The 18,919-nt window shown below is 36.3% G+C and overlaps 4 protein-coding genes across 4 annotated transcripts in view; 3 read left to right on the forward strand and 1 right to left on the reverse strand.

Annotated features, from left to right (window-relative positions):
* LOC110370587 (thrombospondin type-1 domain-containing protein 4) overlaps positions 1–4,406 on the reverse strand; it is a 59,608-nt gene extending 55,202 nt beyond the window's left edge. Inside the window, exon 1 of the mRNA XM_064038081.1 lies at positions 4,268–4,406. The gene's annotated coding sequence lies outside the window, so the exon portion shown is untranslated. The remainder of the gene's footprint in view (positions 1–4,267) is intronic.
* A 5,435-nt stretch (positions 4,407–9,841) lies between these two features.
* On the forward strand, positions 9,842–12,663 carry LOC110370628 (uncharacterized). The gene is made up of 3 exons (XM_021326518.3): positions 9,842–10,254; positions 10,641–10,833; positions 11,831–12,663. The coding sequence occupies exons 1-3, from the start codon at positions 9,955–9,957 to the stop codon at positions 12,127–12,129; spliced, it is 792 nt and encodes a 263-aa protein (XP_021182193.2). The 5' UTR covers positions 9,842–9,954; the 3' UTR covers positions 12,130–12,663.
* An 884-nt stretch (positions 12,664–13,547) lies between these two features.
* Positions 13,548–15,477, forward strand: Prosalpha3 (Proteasome alpha3 subunit). The gene is made up of 6 exons (XM_021326477.3): positions 13,548–13,689; positions 13,802–13,844; positions 13,915–14,244; positions 14,415–14,545; positions 15,036–15,159; positions 15,275–15,477. Exons 1-6 carry the CDS (start codon positions 13,687–13,689, stop codon positions 15,415–15,417), a joined length of 774 nt encoding a protein of 257 aa, XP_021182152.1. The 5' UTR covers positions 13,548–13,686; the 3' UTR covers positions 15,418–15,477.
* Positions 15,478–16,166: 689 nt separating this feature from the next.
* LOC110370576 (vesicle transport protein USE1) lies at positions 16,167–18,410 on the forward strand. Its single transcript, XM_064038089.1, has 6 exons — positions 16,167–16,476; positions 16,700–16,796; positions 16,874–17,000; positions 17,166–17,371; positions 17,764–17,905; positions 18,234–18,410. The coding sequence occupies exons 1-6, from the start codon at positions 16,289–16,291 to the stop codon at positions 18,275–18,277; spliced, it is 804 nt and encodes a 267-aa protein (XP_063894159.1). The 5' UTR covers positions 16,167–16,288; the 3' UTR covers positions 18,278–18,410.
* Positions 18,411–18,919: the final 509 nt, after the last annotated feature.

The following is an 18,919-nucleotide window of genomic DNA, read 5'->3' on the forward strand; positions in this document are numbered from 1 at the left end:
ACGATGTGATTTTTCCACCAAAAATAGGTATTCATTTTGTCAAAAATCTGAAATTTCAAAAGAAGTACTGAAATAAAAACTTTTTACTCCGACCATGAAGCATTTTCATCAGAAATGTTAAACAAATACTACAGACAGACAAACAATTGCTACAGGAGCTCAGTCCACATTCCATTTCAAACCTAGAATATCTGAAATCTTAATAATATACATTGTCTAGGGGGACAGTAACCCAATCCTCGGCGTGTAGCGAGCTGGCCGACGTCACAAGTTCATAGCGTGCCATTAGCAGAGCGGTGTCGAGTTCGCTTCCTGCCTGGGTTGCGCCCGCGCCGATGTCTACAACACCGCATATAACTAGATCTAGGTACGAAAAAAAGGTTGATAATCCCCGTTAATTCTTGTGGTATTGTTTTAATCTTCCGTAAGAACATAGACTTTTTTAATTTTTTCTGAAGGACTTTTGGAATTTCAAGGAACTTTAGGTATATTTAGTTCGATAGATTTTTTGTCATACGAGTAGAATAATTTTTTCGTCATGTATTCTGAGTGCAAATAAACTCGTTGAAAGCTCTAGCTATATGAACTACGTAATAAACTCGTAACGTTCGGCGATCTTGAACAGCATTAGCAAATGCATTTTTAATAGCAAATCTATAATATTATCGTAATATTTTTTCAGCTTCGTGATAATAATATTTTTAAACGGATATAAAAGTTATGTCGCTTGGTAAAGCCATAAACTGAGCAGCCAAATCTATTTTGAATGCGAACTCGCGTAAACTGTTTGGACATTTCAACCTCAATGTGATTATAACCTTCAAATGTGTCGGTAAACAAAGATTTAATATTTTTTGGTAAAATGAAGGTTGCTATGGAGGAACAGGATAAAACTACATCATAATCATAAACCAAAAAAATTTTGGGTCTAATCCAATATTTGTATGCAAATATACGAATTCTGAAATCTTTTCATTTCTAACATTAAAAGACAATTACGGTAAGGCCAGCTTAATTATCACGTTTGATTAGATTCATCATATCAAGGCATACCTACCGTCTCTAGCTAGAAACTGATAAAAAAATATGTGCAAGTCATAAAATAGTCCTTAGTTGCCTCACTGCAAACCTATCAACGCACTTACAACTTTAGAGCCTTAATATCATAAACAATAATTACCTTCATAATTACAAATTATAGTCATATTAATTACGCAAACAGCATCATAAAATGTTGCATGTCTCCAAGCAATATGTATCATTATGTAATGAATTTAATTAAACAAAACTGCTATGCCACCGAAGGCAGGATGTCGTACTAAAGTCTGAGCGCCATTTTAAGCCGGATGGACGACATATTAATTTTTAATAATAGCTGTAAAAATTCTCATGTTCCCTTAACACTATCGCAAGTAGAAATATGAACTAGTTTGTCCGTGAACAGCGTGGTAAAAAAAGGCAAACTTTGTCTGTGGAACTTCGAGGAGAGTTTGGTGCTGCTCAAAAGCTTTGCTGCCTGTCGCCATTGGATAACCATACATCCCTGGCATTTCTCTATCTAATATTAAATTGCACTCTTTACATTTATTTTATTTACCAACATGGTAATATGAAGTTCTTACTTTTGCATAAAACTAAAATTACGACCACTTGTTAGAAACAAAGATCTGTAAAAACAATTGAAGATCTCCCTGGGTGGCTGCTCATTATACGACTACCAAGTCTTATCATTTGTTTTTACCAACAACAATTAATTCAATACCGGTTGCTCAGTACGATTCCGTGTCTATATAGGTGAAGATTAAAATCTTAGAGTTGAACCTCGCGCCGTAACGAAAACCTTGTTTAACCAATGATAGATAAAATCGGCGAACACCAAAGTAACATGTCTAGAGGATGTAACGTTAATGTATTAAGAGGCACGTCATAGCCGCCGGCAGATTATCTAACATCAATTACAGGTGGGGCAAACTGAATCGGATAGGCTTATGCCATAGTGAAATGCACGAAATATCAACTGTTGCTACTAAATTTTATTTTAAAAAATCAAAATTAAAGAGAAACTATAAAAAATGCTCAATAAAGCAAGTACACATACGTAGGAAAGAATCGCGATAAAATAGTTTTTCTAGCAGCAAAAACCATGCCTTTTTCGCAAATAAACGTTGAATATCCATCTAGTCTAGTGTCGCCTAAAAAAATTCACCTCGCGTCTGCCCATCCATCCGTGAACGAGAGGTCCATCACAGTTGTCAGTCCATCAATTCAGTACGGTAGGATTCCTCTATGTAAACAATGAAAACCAAAACGAAATACGTATTTACAAATACAAACACGAATGATATAAAGCATGAACGATGTAAACAAAGTTGGTTTTCGATTTAAATGAAATAGCTTTCAGTTGCAAGCGCATCTAGTTTATCCGAACCCTACTAGTTTCTCCCATCGTTGTTACTCATTCATATACATAGAGCACGGTCTAACTGTGCACAGCTATCATCGGATTCATCTCCACGGGTAGTTCACAAGTCCGCGATCTGGCTGCTGGCTATGCAAATACCCGACCACCGTATTGGTTCATTCCTCTACTCTGATTGCAATCTTTATTGCCATGTGTAGGGGTTTCTTGTTGTTATATTCTATGTTATCTAAACGTTCCTAATGCTATAAATGCTGCAACGTTTTATCAACTTTTGGCGAACTAATTTTCCGCATTGCTGAATGAATAAATTCAGTTTACGAGAGTTTCATTAGTTAAATTTGTTTACTCGCAGGATATTTAAGCAATTAAGCGTATCTAGGCAATAGAGATAATCTGTGTAATTTGTCCGGCGCCCACGATTTAGTTGTAACTGTAGATTAGGGTGAATTTATTTAGTGGGAGCGTATTTTCCGCTTGGATGGTGGATCGCTTCGCTCGTTGCTGTGTGATGATGGCTAGGCTGAATAACCTGTTATCGTGCACGTGGTGCGCATCACAGTGCAAACAGAGCGCCGCGCCGGTGCCGCATGCCGCCGGCCGACCCAACGCGGACACGACACATGCTTAGGGCTGCTCTATGACACTAGATCTAGCTTTACGACTGGTTTCTATGGACTGATCTAAAATGGATATGTAGTCACAGGAGTGCCGCAAGTAGGCGTTTTGATTAATACCTAATAAAGTAAGGCCATAAGTAAATGAGCGGTTGCTAAATAAAATAATTTATAACAAAAATCTAAAAAAAAACTAGCTGAAAAATATTGGTCATCAACATAAGTATGTTAAAAAGCATTCTACTTAATTGACTTGAATATAAATATAGTAAAGAAATGATTTACTAAAACAACATTTTAGTGATGATAACCCTATTTCCATCGCCGTCCCTACCGGCCGTCCGGTAATGTACTCGCATGAGAACGGCACTAACATTACAGTGACACTTGTGCAAATTCACGCTTCCGATCCGAAGGTGATGACATCTGAACTCCTTTGTCTGCCCCGCGGGACAATCAAGTTAATTACAACCGTCTAACGGTAAACGATTCAATATAGGAATGTTTGGAACTGTCAGCGATTCATGATTGATATTGGCAGCTGAGAACATGATCAAATACATTTACATTGACAATGACACACCTATGTACCTGTTTATCTATGAATAATTTGTAGGTACGTAATATCGTAAATATATCACGCTGAATAAAGAAAGAAAATTCAGATACGCACATTATTTGAACCCTCAATTTTCGCAACAAAAATGTTATTATGAAATAAGAATAGAATGTAATAAATCAACACGTGTAGTGACAGACAAGGGTATTAAAAGAACGAATGTACAAAAGCAATCTATCAGGAATCTATCGAAGCTGAATGATGAAGGAAACTTTACTAAGCGTTAAACATGTTTTCAAACAAATTGGAAATGTTTCTAATGGATTACAAAATGCTCTTAAAAAGTTTCGTTACACAGTTTTTCAGAAAATAAGCTGCATATCGGTTTCCTTCACAGTTAGGCAGTGACATCCAAGATATATTTTGCAAGATGTCAATTAAACCACAATTTATATTAACCATCACTATGCTTTATTAAGTCTAAAATATGATTTACTACTCTATCCCTATAAACAGATTGATGGATAATAGAAAATTGAAGTAAAGGGTTGTTATATTCACATTTGCAAGGTACCGTAAATGTCTAGTACCGCTCGGAAAATTACTGAATACGCGCAAAAGCTCTAAAGAACTGTTCACCAGAAGAACGTAGCTAGTAAATTCTTTACTCACCTTGTTTATGGCACTTTTTGCAATTAATTCACAAAACACACTACCTGTTGTATGTATCTGTATTAAAAAAAGTTAACCTTTACAAAAATACTGCAAAGAAACAGTACGCTTAACAAAAACAGCGAAATACTTTAAAAACTTTTCTTAATTACTCCAAGTTTTTCTTTATGACGCAGCGTGCGCCCGCGTCGTTCCAACTGAGACCGGCCCCGGCTTTCGACTGTTTGAAAAAGGGCTCCACAAGAAGTCAGTTATTACCTTACCAGAGTGGAAAGTAAAAATGTTGCGAGTAAAAGTTACAGTAATTACATGACAGTGTAAAACTGCAGTTTGTAGGCGTTAACAGCTGTTTAATGGTGTGGGTTTCATTTGCTATGAAGTGTAGTCTGTTTTATGTTCATGGCTAATATTGGTTTTATAGTTAATAGTTAAAGATTGAGGGAATAATGTACACGCTCAAGATTGGGAAAAAATTAGAGAAGAGTAAAAATAGGCATATTAAAGTAATAGCCTATGTTTTGGAGTAACAAAATAACATTTTCCTGAAAATAAGCAAGTTCTTAAAGGACACAAATGAAAGCGTAAGAAAATTCTAGAACCGTTTGTCTCGTATTTTTCGTAGATTTATAAAAACATGCTTACGTGTCTACAAACTAACTAGGTTCAATGAAACTAGTGTTTACAAGTAGGTATTAGAAAGACTGGGAGTTTTATGGATTACTAAATCTTAGAGCACAACATCAATCTAGATAGACTCGTAAACAGTTAATGTTAGTCTTAGTAAAAACAAAATGCCTAGCTAATAGTTTTAAAACATTACGCGTGGTCTATTTCTAGCTAAACAGATGCAAGTTTTATACTAAACAAAACACATGAATACATTGTTATTTGCAGATATTACGTGAGTCCTAAAATTAAAGATCGAATAAAGGAAATAGGAATACAGTATTTAACAGTTAAATATGGTATAGAAATACAATAAAGCCCCTTATAACCCTTCACACCCATCCTTCAATCTCAAAATTCTATTTTGACATAAAAACAGTGTTGAACTTTCACATTCATCATAATTTTGTATAGCTAATCTAAAATCAATCAAATTGTCAACACCAGGAAGCACACCCTGAGACCTCGTACAACAAAACACGAATTAAAATTAATTCAATAACATCGTAACAGCGAATCGTTATTTCTAAGCAATCTGAAGTGATTTATTGCGGGCAATTTAAAAAGTAGGAGGAGTTCCTCGTCAAAAATCGCTTGATGTTCCCTCAGGACCGAACGCCGGCATTTACTCATTCGCCACGGCACATCCTAGCTCTACACTATCGTACATTATATTTATACTAACATATAAACCGTAGAGCTATATCAAATTGCACACTGCGAATTTATAATTATTGTCTTACGTCTATCGTTTGATAGTTTCATAAAACTGCAAAAAGTTTTGCTTTGATGTTTCATTTGTTTTAAATAATAATCATTTAACGCGATAAAACCTAATAATTATAATCTATTACATCATCTTATTATAAAGCAAACACTAGGTATCTCCCAATGCCTCTATATTCCTACTACATATCATTATCTACACTCGATATAAACAAAGAAAAACATTCGCACGCAACGGGTTGAAATTACCGGCGAACATAACATGTGGGTCACGAAAAACAATTATTTAGTATCCTCTAGCTTCGTAGACCTCACTGGATGAGGATAATCGTCCAACAACCTATTTGTTAACACTAGTGACACTCCACTCTACCCATTTATATCGATAGCTTACCAGACTATCTGAAAAGTAATAACAAAATCGTAACTTGGCTGACATCTTTTCTTACTTTTCTTTTTCTTAAATTAAACTTTCTGGTTGTCCCTGTAGGTTTACTTCGATATTGCAAGAATAGATATCAATGACAACTTGACAGGTATTAGGAATGGTAGTATTGTTTACGGTGGTTATTTAAAAACCATTGATATTCAAACCTTGAGAAGATGTAGAGATACGCATGAAAGCTTTAAGAAGTCCTCTAGAGGATTTAATTACATCACTTATAGAAGTCTTTGTAGGGCTATTATTTATGTATTATTCTGCACTAACTACGGGCGCTCTCAGTCTCGGATTTATCGATACATCCGCAATGGTCGGCTGGACGGGACCACACATTGTGGCCGCGGCTATTACCCAGCCCACCCCCGTACTGCCACGGTTCTATAATCTCTATTGCTTTCTTATTAAGATATTAACTACCGGTCGCAAACGCTATATTGATGGCAGAGCACCGCCGACCAATCGACTCGACGTTACTTACTTTATAATTATGATTCGGTTTCAATGCACCTTCTAGTTCATTTGCAAGGAATACGCGATCTGAAGCTCCACATTTATTCAAAACCACAGTATAACGATACTCGCTTCAATCACGTAATAATTCCCTATCTAACATCTATTTAAGATACCGCGTTGATGTCCCACTAAAAAGTGTTATTAATTTCAATAATATCTCCAAAACCATTAAGGAATTAGAAATAAATTCTAAAAATATACTCAAACGACAAAATGTCAATAAATTAAAAATCTGTACGCAACGGTAATGGATTCCCGATATGATGCACTTTCGATCCACTTTGGTAACTCCACATAATTCATATGGATTCTATAATTCACGATTATCTAGTGATGATGTAACATGCAGTGACCATAAAGAACAGTGGGAAATATTTTTAAATGCTTGATTGGCTAGAAGCTGGTATCCATACAACACCCATACATAAATGGATATTCCATTATACCTAGCCGATCGACTGAACCTCTCATTTCGATCGCCTCCAAAATAAACATCAACCGAATCAGCACGCGCTTTCTGGCCGGAATGGCGTTATAAAAATTCTTTGTCAAAATTCGGTATTGTTGTTCAATAGTTGTTCGTGGCCGTGTACGGTAGCACAATTAGCCCAACCTTTTCTACGACATTTTTCATAGAGAATTCTTTGTCATTGTACTTTTAGATTACACCTACCATAATGTTTGGCTTGATTTTGAATAAAGAACGATCGACGCGTGATCTTTCGTCGCGTCTGCGTCGCCCGGCGGGATGCGCTTGCGTCTGTTGCTAGCGATAAATCTAATGATAATAATCGAATGCAGTCGACGAGCCCGCCGCGCAGCCTCCATCGATTTATAATAATTAACAATCATGGGAATGACGTGAGGCGTGCAATACACGCGTTTGCCGTAGAAAATACAACAGATTTATGGAGCTCTAAATATTTGAGGGAAAGAGATTTCTTGGGCTTCAATTCCCGATTTACGGCGCATTATAAAGCATATTTTCAGTGACAAAAACTAAGACCCGATTACTGAAATTGATTATCAGTCTTAAGTTTAACGTCTTAAGTTAGTTTGTGGCGATGAGACTTAAATAGTCTCATCGCCACAAACTAACAAGCATGATGCAAACAAAAAAAGCATTCACCAAAAAGAATATGATCAAGTGTATCGATTCACATCAGAATCAATAATCGTCTGTAATGTTACAGCTCAATCGCGACCAATCGGTTTATAATCACGCATCACATTGGAGTAATGACCGCGGTTACTCTTACTAGTTACTGCGTCTAGCTCGCTGATCTGTTCTGTGACGTCATGATTAAGCGCATATTTAATTGGATCGTTATTTGCTTGCTTCCTTTCATCCTTCTCATGGTGTTCATTTGGGAAATCCAAATCTTGGTCTGACTCGCTGATTGTACCTATCTGAAAAATAATAAAAAGGTGTTATTGGTTTCATTCTTAACTTTGAAATACATATACATATGAAAATGTGAGACTAGTCCTACACTCTTTCGCCTTAAGAATCTAGATAACAATTTTTAATAACTTTATATTACTACTGAATTATAATAAAGAGATGCAAAAACGTACTAATTTCTCGAGTTTCCGTACAAAAAAATTATTGATGTCGATACAAAATATTCATTATCCTTCACAAGGATAGACGACACTATTAAGGGCAGGTCAGTGCACCCGGCGGCTCTGCGTCTAAAAAGGCCAGCGTGACCCTCGTTATCACGTGTTGCGTTGACAAATGGGTTACGCCTCGCTGGGCGAACTAAACCCTCAGGTAGGAATTCATTAGCACCTTAATTAATTGAGAGGCGGACCTGTGCCTCCTTAATAACCCTCGGCAGCTTTGAACAGCCTATTTTTTCTAGTTTCTCCTATTGTCTTTTTCATTTTGTTGTGATTGTTGTTTATGAAGGCCGTTTTCTTTTGTTTTTGTTTAATTTAACGGGTAACAGGACTTTCCGTCCACGCTCCAGGGTAAGAAATATACAGTTATTTCTTATTGTTTCCGTAGGTTTGATAATTATATGGTGCCTTGATTGCCGCAGTTTATTAAGACATCTATACAACTACATTTCGTGCCATCGAGACGGGCTGAAAGAGTCAGTAATTAAATATTTTCTAGATCGTGTGTAGGTACACAATTTATGAGCACCAAGTATATTATTTTGACTTGACACTTTGTACATACCTACTATAAACATCCAAAATTATTTTTATGCAATAAATGACATTAGTAGCGCCACCTGTGTTATATTAATGTAAACTTACTAAAAGCGCCATCTAGTATCCAGTAGCATCATTAATTTTCATCTAGTTTCAAAGTAATTGTTTTATTTTTTAAGATAATAACAATAACGATTGTATAAAATGGTGAAGACGGTAGTTACTACTTATGAATTCTATTTTCAGTTCTTTTTATGAAAAGAGATACTAAAATACTGATCTGCGTGTTAACAAAAGATTTGGAATGGATTATCAGGAAGTCAAAATCTCACTTCTTAAATGCAGTGACAAAAGAGGATTTTTTAACTATATATTTTTTATCATTTTCAAAAACCTGTATTACCACGTAAGAGATAGATTCAAGCATCGGGAAATGGTGAAATTCATAGTAACGTGATTTATTATCGAATGAAAGAAAATAGAGTCAAAATAAAATGACGAGGGTCCGAATCGTCGTGATGTGCCGAACACATTATGTCTAGATGTGGTTAGTACATGTAGGGTATCCAGGTCACTTATGTAGGTCCTACATACAGGTACACACAAATCGTTCATAAATAGGTGTATATCAGGCACCAAACAAAGCCAATTATTGCGCGTTGTAAAGCGATATAGGTAGGTAGGTACCCCCCAAACAAGGAAGTACTTATTCTCAAACAATGCTTTTATCGAACTTCAGTTCTTCAGATGTTAACATATAGTTACTTAAATATAGCCCAGTACAAAACATTTAAGCTCCTGAACAAGTGGACACCAATAAACTAGGTCACGATGTCAACGCTATTACATATTGAATCACCACCACTCCTTAGGTAGACTACAAAATTTCAACATTCCTAAAAGAACTGCCGAGATAAAGGCATGATCTAGGGAACAAATATCATCTCATATTATCGCTGCGTTACGCAAAATCGTAATCTTGAAACTGTCAATTCCTCCAAGATAAGTGACCTAACCATCGAATTTTCTCCCCTTATCAAAAATAAGAGTACTATCGCTTATCTTCAGAAAATACTTTTGCAATTTAGTTCCTTAGTCGACGGGACTCGAATGAGAGCGTGTTAGTGCGGTATAGTTGAAGTTTTAAAAATTCTTGGTGTCTATTGAGACCAAGATGGATAGACCAAGTACCAGCCGACAGTCTGTGGAGAAGGTGGAGATGTTCGAGGTTCGGGAGCACGTGCCCTACCAGGCGGAGCTGACACGAGCCCCCGCAGCCTACGACGAAGAGAGCGGGGACATATATGACTCATCCTGGTTGTCAGCATTCCGAGCAATATGCCAGCTGATCAACCTTCTCCACCACATGCAAATAGCGATAGTGGTATTCTGTGTGTGGCACTTCGCGTTAACTTCGGCACCTAATGGAACTATCAGCAATCTGGAGCTGCATATTATTTTTGCTGGAACCGGTGTATGTATTTGAGAATTTGTTTTTACAAAAAGGCAAACAGCGACGATTATTAACCTTTATTAATTTCATGTTTCTGAAGATTTTCTATATACCTAAGATTTCATCATTCAAGGCCAACCGAACTCCTGTCATAAATACCTAAGACATTGTAAGTAAGACAAGATGTAACACCAAAAGAGACGATGACTTAGGTACTTGTCGTCATGAACCGACCTTACCGGGATCTGGCTGATTAGTGAACTGACTTCTTAACTTAATATTAGAGCGTTTAAATATATCTAGGTATCCATTTCTGCAGATGTTTATTCATAAGATCTTACTTATACCGTTCTAGTTACTTAGCTCCATAACTACCATTTCACTGATGACTTCTCTAATTGTTGCAGTACCAACTCTTCCTAGTTGAAGCAGTTTTGACACTGAACAAGCACAACGCCTGGTCTTTCCAATTGTCCAAAGATGCCAAACGAATCGTCCACGGATGTCTGCAGCTCATCGGGTCCTTATTTGTATTGGCTGGCACCTTCCTTGGGCTGGCTAAAGTCGACATGGTCGTTTCAAGTGCTCATGGCATCTGCGGTAAGACTAAAGATATTTTATTTGATATGTTTCTTGTTTTTTTTGTTTCTCTCTTCCAAGATTTGCATAATCATGCATCGCATAGGTAGGTACGTGTTATAAGGGATCCTTCATTTTCATCAATCGATGTCGATCACCGTGACCTTAACAAAACATGGAAAACACTATGTCGAAAATTTGCCATAGTGTCAATCAAAGGTGGAAGAGAATTGAAAGATGATGCTAATGCTCTGGAAGTATCTATGAAGTAATACTTTGCTGACTGGATACCTACAACAACAAGAGCGTGTCGTATCTAATATTAATCAATTGCTTTATGTCATGATTTGGAATTCCCGTAAATAATCGTATACTTAATCGTATATTTTACATTTTGTGAATTAAGTTTTCTAAGTAAATAATATTTCGCCTATTACTACTACACACTGATATTTAATTAACCTATGCAAGCGCAATAAATATTTTGTCACAACGGATATAATTATGGATCCCCTGCGAAACGGCAAAATGCACCTGACTATTAAATATGAGGTACCTACTAAAATGTAACCTACCTTTTATTTTATTGAGGACACGTCAGCAATTTCTCAATTGTTAAAAATTTCGAGTGTCGCCGCTGCGGTGTGATAACATCGAGATATCTTGACACCACTTCATAATTCAAGAACATCAACAGCTTTGTAACACAAATATAAACTAACAGATCATCTTCTTAATGTGTTTTGTTACCAGCGAAAATTTTACTTTTTACAAGGGCAGCAGCTTGATACCGTTTTGGGTCGGACAATGAGACGTGAGAACTTTTTAATGTTAAGCACAGTCATGTCTACTTTTTTAACAGGTTCAAAGTTTGTTGGACCATGTAGTGGGTTTAGGACTATTTGAAGTGGAAAATCATTAAAAACCACCTCCATCACCCTGTATCCTTTTATCCCTAGATGTGTTGAACAGAGTTGCGCGTGTTGTAATGATTGTTTACCATCTTTCCTTGTTACAGGTGTCATCGCATTAGCATTTACAATGGCAAGTTTCATTAGTGGGATCGTCGCACTATTTTCTGCAAAAGTGCGAATGATGGTAAAAAGTGGTCCAGTCAAGATCCTACATTTGGCCCTAGGACTGTTCTCTATTTCCATGGGTCTCATAACAATGGTCATTGGCTTCAATATGGACTACTTTACCGCGAGTCAAGGAGGTTTGTCGACGGCGCTCATGAGTTTCACAATTTTGATTTTATTGTACGTAATGATCCAACCCATTGTGGATTTAATTTCGACTACAAAAAAATCGATGTGACTAGTAAAGATGGAGGGCCCACCTGACGACGACAGCAATGCGTAAAATTATTATTAAAATTAGCACTTTTAGTTCGTATGTTAGCTTAGACAACACGACCCCATAAACCACGACCATCAATTTTATTAATGCTGCACTATGGAATTCATCATCATTCACAAATTCATTAAATCCAAAATAATACTGTGTGTGAGGAAACAATGCGTGCTTGCAAAAGCTGATTTTTATACGTAATACCGTTGTTACGCATAAAAAGTCCTCGATTGACTGTTACTAATTATGATGTTTTTAATTTTTAATTTATTAATATTCTTCGAACCATTACTTCTCGGTGTAATTACCTGTAGTTTGTAAGACATTAACATTTTTATGTTAATAATAGTTAAGAGTGTAAGTAATTTATTATTACGTGCCTTTTCTTCTTTACATTAATTTTAAGCGCCTACTTATATTGTTATTTTCTTATAATAATAGTAAGTATAACCTAATACATGCATGTATGAGTGTTATTGAGTTAATAAATATTTGTATCAATGTATTTCTTTATTTAAACCTGAATCCTTCCCGCGGTTTCTCCATTCAGTGTTCAACCAACCTCGCGCGGCATCCAAAGCGGATCTACCGCAGTGGTTATTTTGGGCATGTCACATTAGGTATTTCTTCTTTTTATGTACGGGCATTTCGTAATGTACGAGCCCCGTATATAGGTAACTCCCTAATATTAATACCCGCACTACACCAACCTTCCTCGCACGCACCATAAACAAAAGCCGTTATAAATGTGATTAATTAAATCATCCTTGTTAGTAATTTACAGCGAGCACTATGCACGAAATGAAAATAAGGATCAAAGACGAACAATTTGATAATAACTAAATTCGCTGAAATAGCCGCAAAAACGCGAAATAGGACAGCAGCAGGCTTCTTCATCGTTATCGTTCTATGGTCTATGGTACTAAAACCACTGACCTCTATATATACCACTGGACAGGCTGTTCCGTACGTTTGACAGCAATTTTTTTGTGCCCATTTGAAGCGCCAATATCTTCTAAGCGAGCGTCCACAGAACTAATTTTGACGTATAATTTAAAATGGCTGTGAGAGAAGTGTTTGTTCATTGGTTCACTGTAAAATAATTTTAGTACCACGGACACTTGCTACGTCTAACAGCGCCAAAATGGCGATTATCAAACGGGCACAAAAGCACGTTGACAGCAGCCTGTCCAGTGTGTTAATATAGAGGTCAGTGACTAAAACAATCAAAATTTTGTTGTCATCGCAGGTTTTCTGATAAAATTTAGATGTTTAGCAACCAATATATTGCTCTTTCTTTTTCTCTAAACGAAATTTCCTGAGAGCGAAATATGATGCCACAGATGTGAGAGCTGTTACTTTGGAACGCAATACGTTGTAAGTGTCAATTTTGATGTCATTTTCTCATGTCATCTTTGCATCGTCCGGCAAAGAAACATTTATTTCATAAAACACTAGAAATTATTGCATTATCAAAGTTATTTAGGTGAATAATACAGGATATAATATTTATACTTAACAAATATGGTGAGTTTTGTTGTAAATTAATTTCGATTTGAGTGAAAAACAGTTCTTTTCTTAGGTTAGTAATCTTGCTTGGTCATTCAATCATTTGGATTCATAACATTATTTTTTCTAGGCTCGGCGTTATGATACACGAACAACAATTTTCTCGCCGGAAGGTAAATATTATCTTTTATACTGTGCATAAAAAAAATTGTATCACGAATCATAAAAATGTATTTCTTTTAGGTCGGCTCTACCAAGTCGAGTATGCTATGGAAGCGATCAGTCACGCCGGAACATGTCTTGGTATCCTAGCAACGGATGGTATCTTGCTTGCTGCCGAGCGCAGGAATACGAACAAACTGCTTGATGAGGTGTTCTTCTCTGAGAAAATCTATAAGCTCAATGATGACATGGTGTGCTCAGTGGCGGGTATCACATCAGACGCGAACGTCCTGACGAACGAGCTCAGGCTTATTGCCCAGAGATATCTGCTGCAGTATGGTGAATCTATCCCTTGTGAACAACTTGTGTCCTGGCTGTGTGATGTCAAGCAAGCTTACACACAGTACGGAGGTAATAAAGCTGATATAATTACCTAAATTATATCCATGTTTTCTGCCTTTATTCCACTTACATGTAATCCGCTCACCATCTGTTTTCTTAGCATGAATACCCACACACATTTGCCTGATTGGCTCATGCAATATTTTTGATACAATAAATAAACAAATCTTGTTTCTCAGGTAAGAGACCCTTTGGTGTTTCCATCCTGTACATGGGCTGGGACAAGCACTACGGCTACCAGCTGTACCAGTCAGACCCCAGCGGTAACTACGGTGGATGGAAGGCCACTTGCATCGGAAACAACAGCGCTGTGAGTATAGATAGTTAAAAGCTTTTTTTTTTCTGACGTTAAAAATCATCAAAGACCCCTCCCGCTGTGGGTTAGCAGCGGTGAGGGAGTGTCAGACTCTTACTGACTAAAACCGTCATGTTCCGTCATAGGCCTTTTATGTACCAGGGCCGCGGTATCTCTTTCGAACAACCCGCAGCCCCGGCAGGCCTTGGCCCTGCTGGGCCCCGCTGTAGTTAAAAGCCTAAGCCAAAGTTTGTTAGAATGGAATGTTGTATAATTTAACTAAATACTAATGTAACTACTAACTACTACTACTAAATCATATATTTTATTAGTTGTTTCTTACAGTTAAAGTTGTTCCCTTCCAAGAATAATTTTTCAAATTGGTTCAATAGGTTTGGAGCCTGTTAACATAAACACCACCAACCTTTTCCGACCTAATTACTATTTGGTAGGAATTTGAATAGAGAGGGAAGTATGTAATGAAAGTGTTATTGTAATATTTCAGGCTGCTGTATCAAGTCTGAAACAGGAATACAAGGAAAACGAGACTACCCTTGCTGAAGCTCAGGCCTTAGCCATCAAGGTTCTTAGCAAGACTTTGGACATGACCAAGCTGACTCCGGAGAAAGGTATCTGTTGTACTTCAATTCATTCAATTTTATTTCCTTTTACTTTCAAAAGGTGACCAAGGAAATCCAGTTGAATATCAAAGATTAGAAGACATTATTTATATAATTTTTACAGTGGAAATGGCGACTCTAACCCGCAAAGATAACAAGACTATCATCCGAGTTCTAACCAGTACTGAAGTGGAGAAGCTGATTGCTGACTTCGAGAAGAGTGAGGCCGACGCCGAAGCCGCTAAGAAGCAGCCCCCCAAGTCGTAATTTTTACTCCTGTTTGGAATAAGTGTTCTCATATTGGTACATTAAATATTTTACAGTAAATGTTTTGGTTATTATTTACTGCAACCTGTACTAGCTGTTACCTACACCTTTGCATCTGGCTGCTTAGGAAATTATTTCACCCACTTAGATAAAAGCACAATAGTCTTTACCAAGATTCTATGTTATGAGACTGTGAATACCGGTAGATAGATTGTTATCAAAATTACACATCTGAAAATATATATGAAATCGCGGCTTCAAACACCATGTTCTGGATCTGGAGGAACTCTCATTACCCAGATTATAAGTAAACTCCGACTAATCGCTTCAGCCGTTTTTGCGTTTAGCGTTTATGATACACAGATGGTCATAATATCAATCGAAATGGTTTATTTTCGTATTTCGATAATAATGGTTCTCCTTTTAAATGAATGTTTTTAATAAATTTAGTTAGTACGTAATCACTGTTATCTCAAATTACTATTTACCTAAAAGGCTTGAAGCTCTGGGGGATAATAATTATTAGGACTTGAAGAATAAAATCCTGTAGCGGTAGGCAGAGGCTAAGTAAAATGTTTACAAGGAGACATGCGCTAGTTCAGTAATTAGCAAAGTTAACACGAAACATTTTATCATTATCATATTATAAGAATTTATGTTAAAAAACGCCTTTTTTTTGTTGACACGCGAACTTGACTTTTTTTTATGGCAAGGCAACATCCATTTTAATGTCAATTTGTCATCGCGAATGCGTGCACGTCAAAGTCAAAATTTCGAAATCAATACTCGAAGTCAACAAAAACTTCTTATTACATTTTAATTAAGAAATTGTTTAAGTACTGACTGATTTTGTACTAATTAACTAGCCAAAATGGCCGTGGAAAGGCCTAGACCCTGTATGACTGTACCGTCGAAGTCTAGACTGGAAATGAACGTAAGACAGCTGCTAAACAAATGTGAGCTGATAGCTAAGCAAGAGCCTATTGATAACAACTGCAGGCTCAAGCAATATGTGGAGTCCCTTAGCGAGATGATAACAGAACTCAAAACTGGCCCCGAGTAAGTTGCTCTCTTATAGAAATTTGAGTACAATCAGCGTTGTTATGAACATCCTGCCTTTGGAGCTTACGTGGCTCCAGCGATGATTTGGAATGCATGCTTTTGTAGATAAAATACTACTTACCTTCTACTTTTTCTTTTCCTCACGTGCCAGTAATCTCTTCCACCCTTTTCGTTTTTGTAATCATTTGTGAAACTTTCCATTCCAATTTAACTTTTTCAGCAAGCCACCTAAAGATGAGTTAGCGGAATATACTAAAAGAGCAGCATTTTTGAAAGGTGTTGTTCAAACAGCTTCCTTAAACACTCCCAGTGAAAAGGTACATAAATGAAATACTAACTTTACTCCATAGAAAGCTAAAAGATGGTGTCTAATATTGTCGATGTTGATTTCCAGTTGGAGGCAGTCCAGCAACTGTCACACGGTGCTGCTACCATGTCTGCTGATGCTTCAGCTCAAGAGATACACCAGAAAACAAGGGTCAAATATGGGGTGGAGCTGAGATCTGAACTATTTGGATTAGGTTTGTTTAGATCCTATGTTTTTTTTTTATTATTTTTCTCTCTCTTCATTTTAATTATACCAATAAATTTTTGAATTTTAAGTTGTAGAAGCAGGTAAAAGCATCTTTTCAACCTACTAACGCTTGGTAACTTTACTTTTCTAATTATCTATAATTATTTTTCAGAAGACAGTGATGATGCATTAAGAAAGCGGAACATAATAAAAGCACCAAACTTCACAAGTAACAGTAGCAGCCAGGAAGACATAGATTCCCTACTTAAATATCATCAGAATATGCAGGAGAAGGTTGCTGAGAACATGGTTATGCTCACAAAAAGCTTGAAGGAACAGTCACAGATTGCCAGCACTATCATCAAAGGTGATACTGAGGTAAGAAAAACACATACCTATCAATTCCAATACTATAAGAAAATATTGAGTAAGATGTCAGTAGACTTTGTTATTATTAGCCTATTGCTGTACAGTACCGAACACAGGCCTCCCCAAGCACCAAACATCCTTGGTTTGGGCACCCTTCATTAATGAATAAGGTGGTGGGCAGTGGATGACATAGTTTTATCAATTGGTGATTTGCACAACAGCATTGAAAGATACTCCGGTTATAACACTTTGGTAACCATCATATTTACTTTTAAAAACTGGTCCAGTAATAGAAAACAAGCTAGAAAGTTGAATACATAAGTTAGATCAAATGTCTTTTGTAGGTCAACTTTCCTAAACCCTAAACAACATGACTATAAATAAAACCTTCTTACTTCTAGGCTTTGAAGAAATCCTCAGACCTCACAGATCGCAACTTATCCTCCTTGAAAGTGGAATCAGACAGACTGCAAGAACATAGCAAGAGTGCATGGAAATGTTGGCTGTGGATCATGCTGGCTATTGTCATGGTTATATTTATTAGTAAGTAGTATTTGTTCTTTATTTAAATGTTGCCATATATGCTGCAACTGCATAGACGATTTATGAAAATATATTTTATGTAATTGTGCAATAACTGATTAACTGGACACTTCTCTGGCGTGTGATAGTGCTGAATGGTAGATCCAGGATGATTGATTCTACCCGTCTACCAAATTATGACGTGTTTTTCCAATTGAAAGTGTCAACTGAACTTCCTCAGTCATGTATTCCACAGTCATGCAAAAAACGTCAAGCCATGATTATGATTTAGGTCTCCCATTTAATGGAATGCTTGACATTATTATAATTTTGTGTTCTTATTTCACAGACATGGTGCTCTTTATGAAGGTTATGAAAAAGAAAACAGTTTGAAGGTATGTATTGTATTCAAAGTGATAAGCAGAAGTGACAAAGTCATAATGTGTCTAGTTCATTCCTATTTAAGTAAATGTATATACACAATAAGTTTTAATTATTGTAATACAGGTATTTTTATTAAGTTATGGATGTTTTTTAATATCTATGAGTATAAATGTGGATATAAAATAAACATTTAACCAATAATGTCGTTTATGTATTTATTCTAATAATACATGTAAATACTTTATTTATTAATATTCGCTTTAAACAAATAAAACATCACTTCAAATTTTGATAAATTGATTTTCTAAATTTTATTTTTCTGTACCTACCGAAATTTTAATTAGATTTTTTTTTATGAACATGCCAATTTGGTCCATATTATTTAATACTATAATTTTGAAGTCCTAGAAGGATCACTACAATATTAAAGATTGCGCCCTAGAAGATAAGTAACGTTTTTCGACAAAGTAAATAAACATTTGCATTCTTACTGCTAAAGACGTTTGCACATAAGATATTATTTGAGGAAAATTAAGTCTTATTCGTTCACAGGAAGACATTATTTCGTCTGAAGTTTAGTTTCGTACACTCGTCTATAGCAGTCTAGTCCCAATAAAAATAATGAGGGGTCAATTAATTTATTTTCTGTGC

This window comes from Helicoverpa armigera, chromosome 15 (genome assembly GCF_030705265.1).
Source record: "Helicoverpa armigera isolate CAAS_96S chromosome 15, ASM3070526v1, whole genome shotgun sequence".
Classification (NCBI taxonomy): domain Eukaryota; kingdom Metazoa; phylum Arthropoda; class Insecta; order Lepidoptera; family Noctuidae; genus Helicoverpa; species Helicoverpa armigera.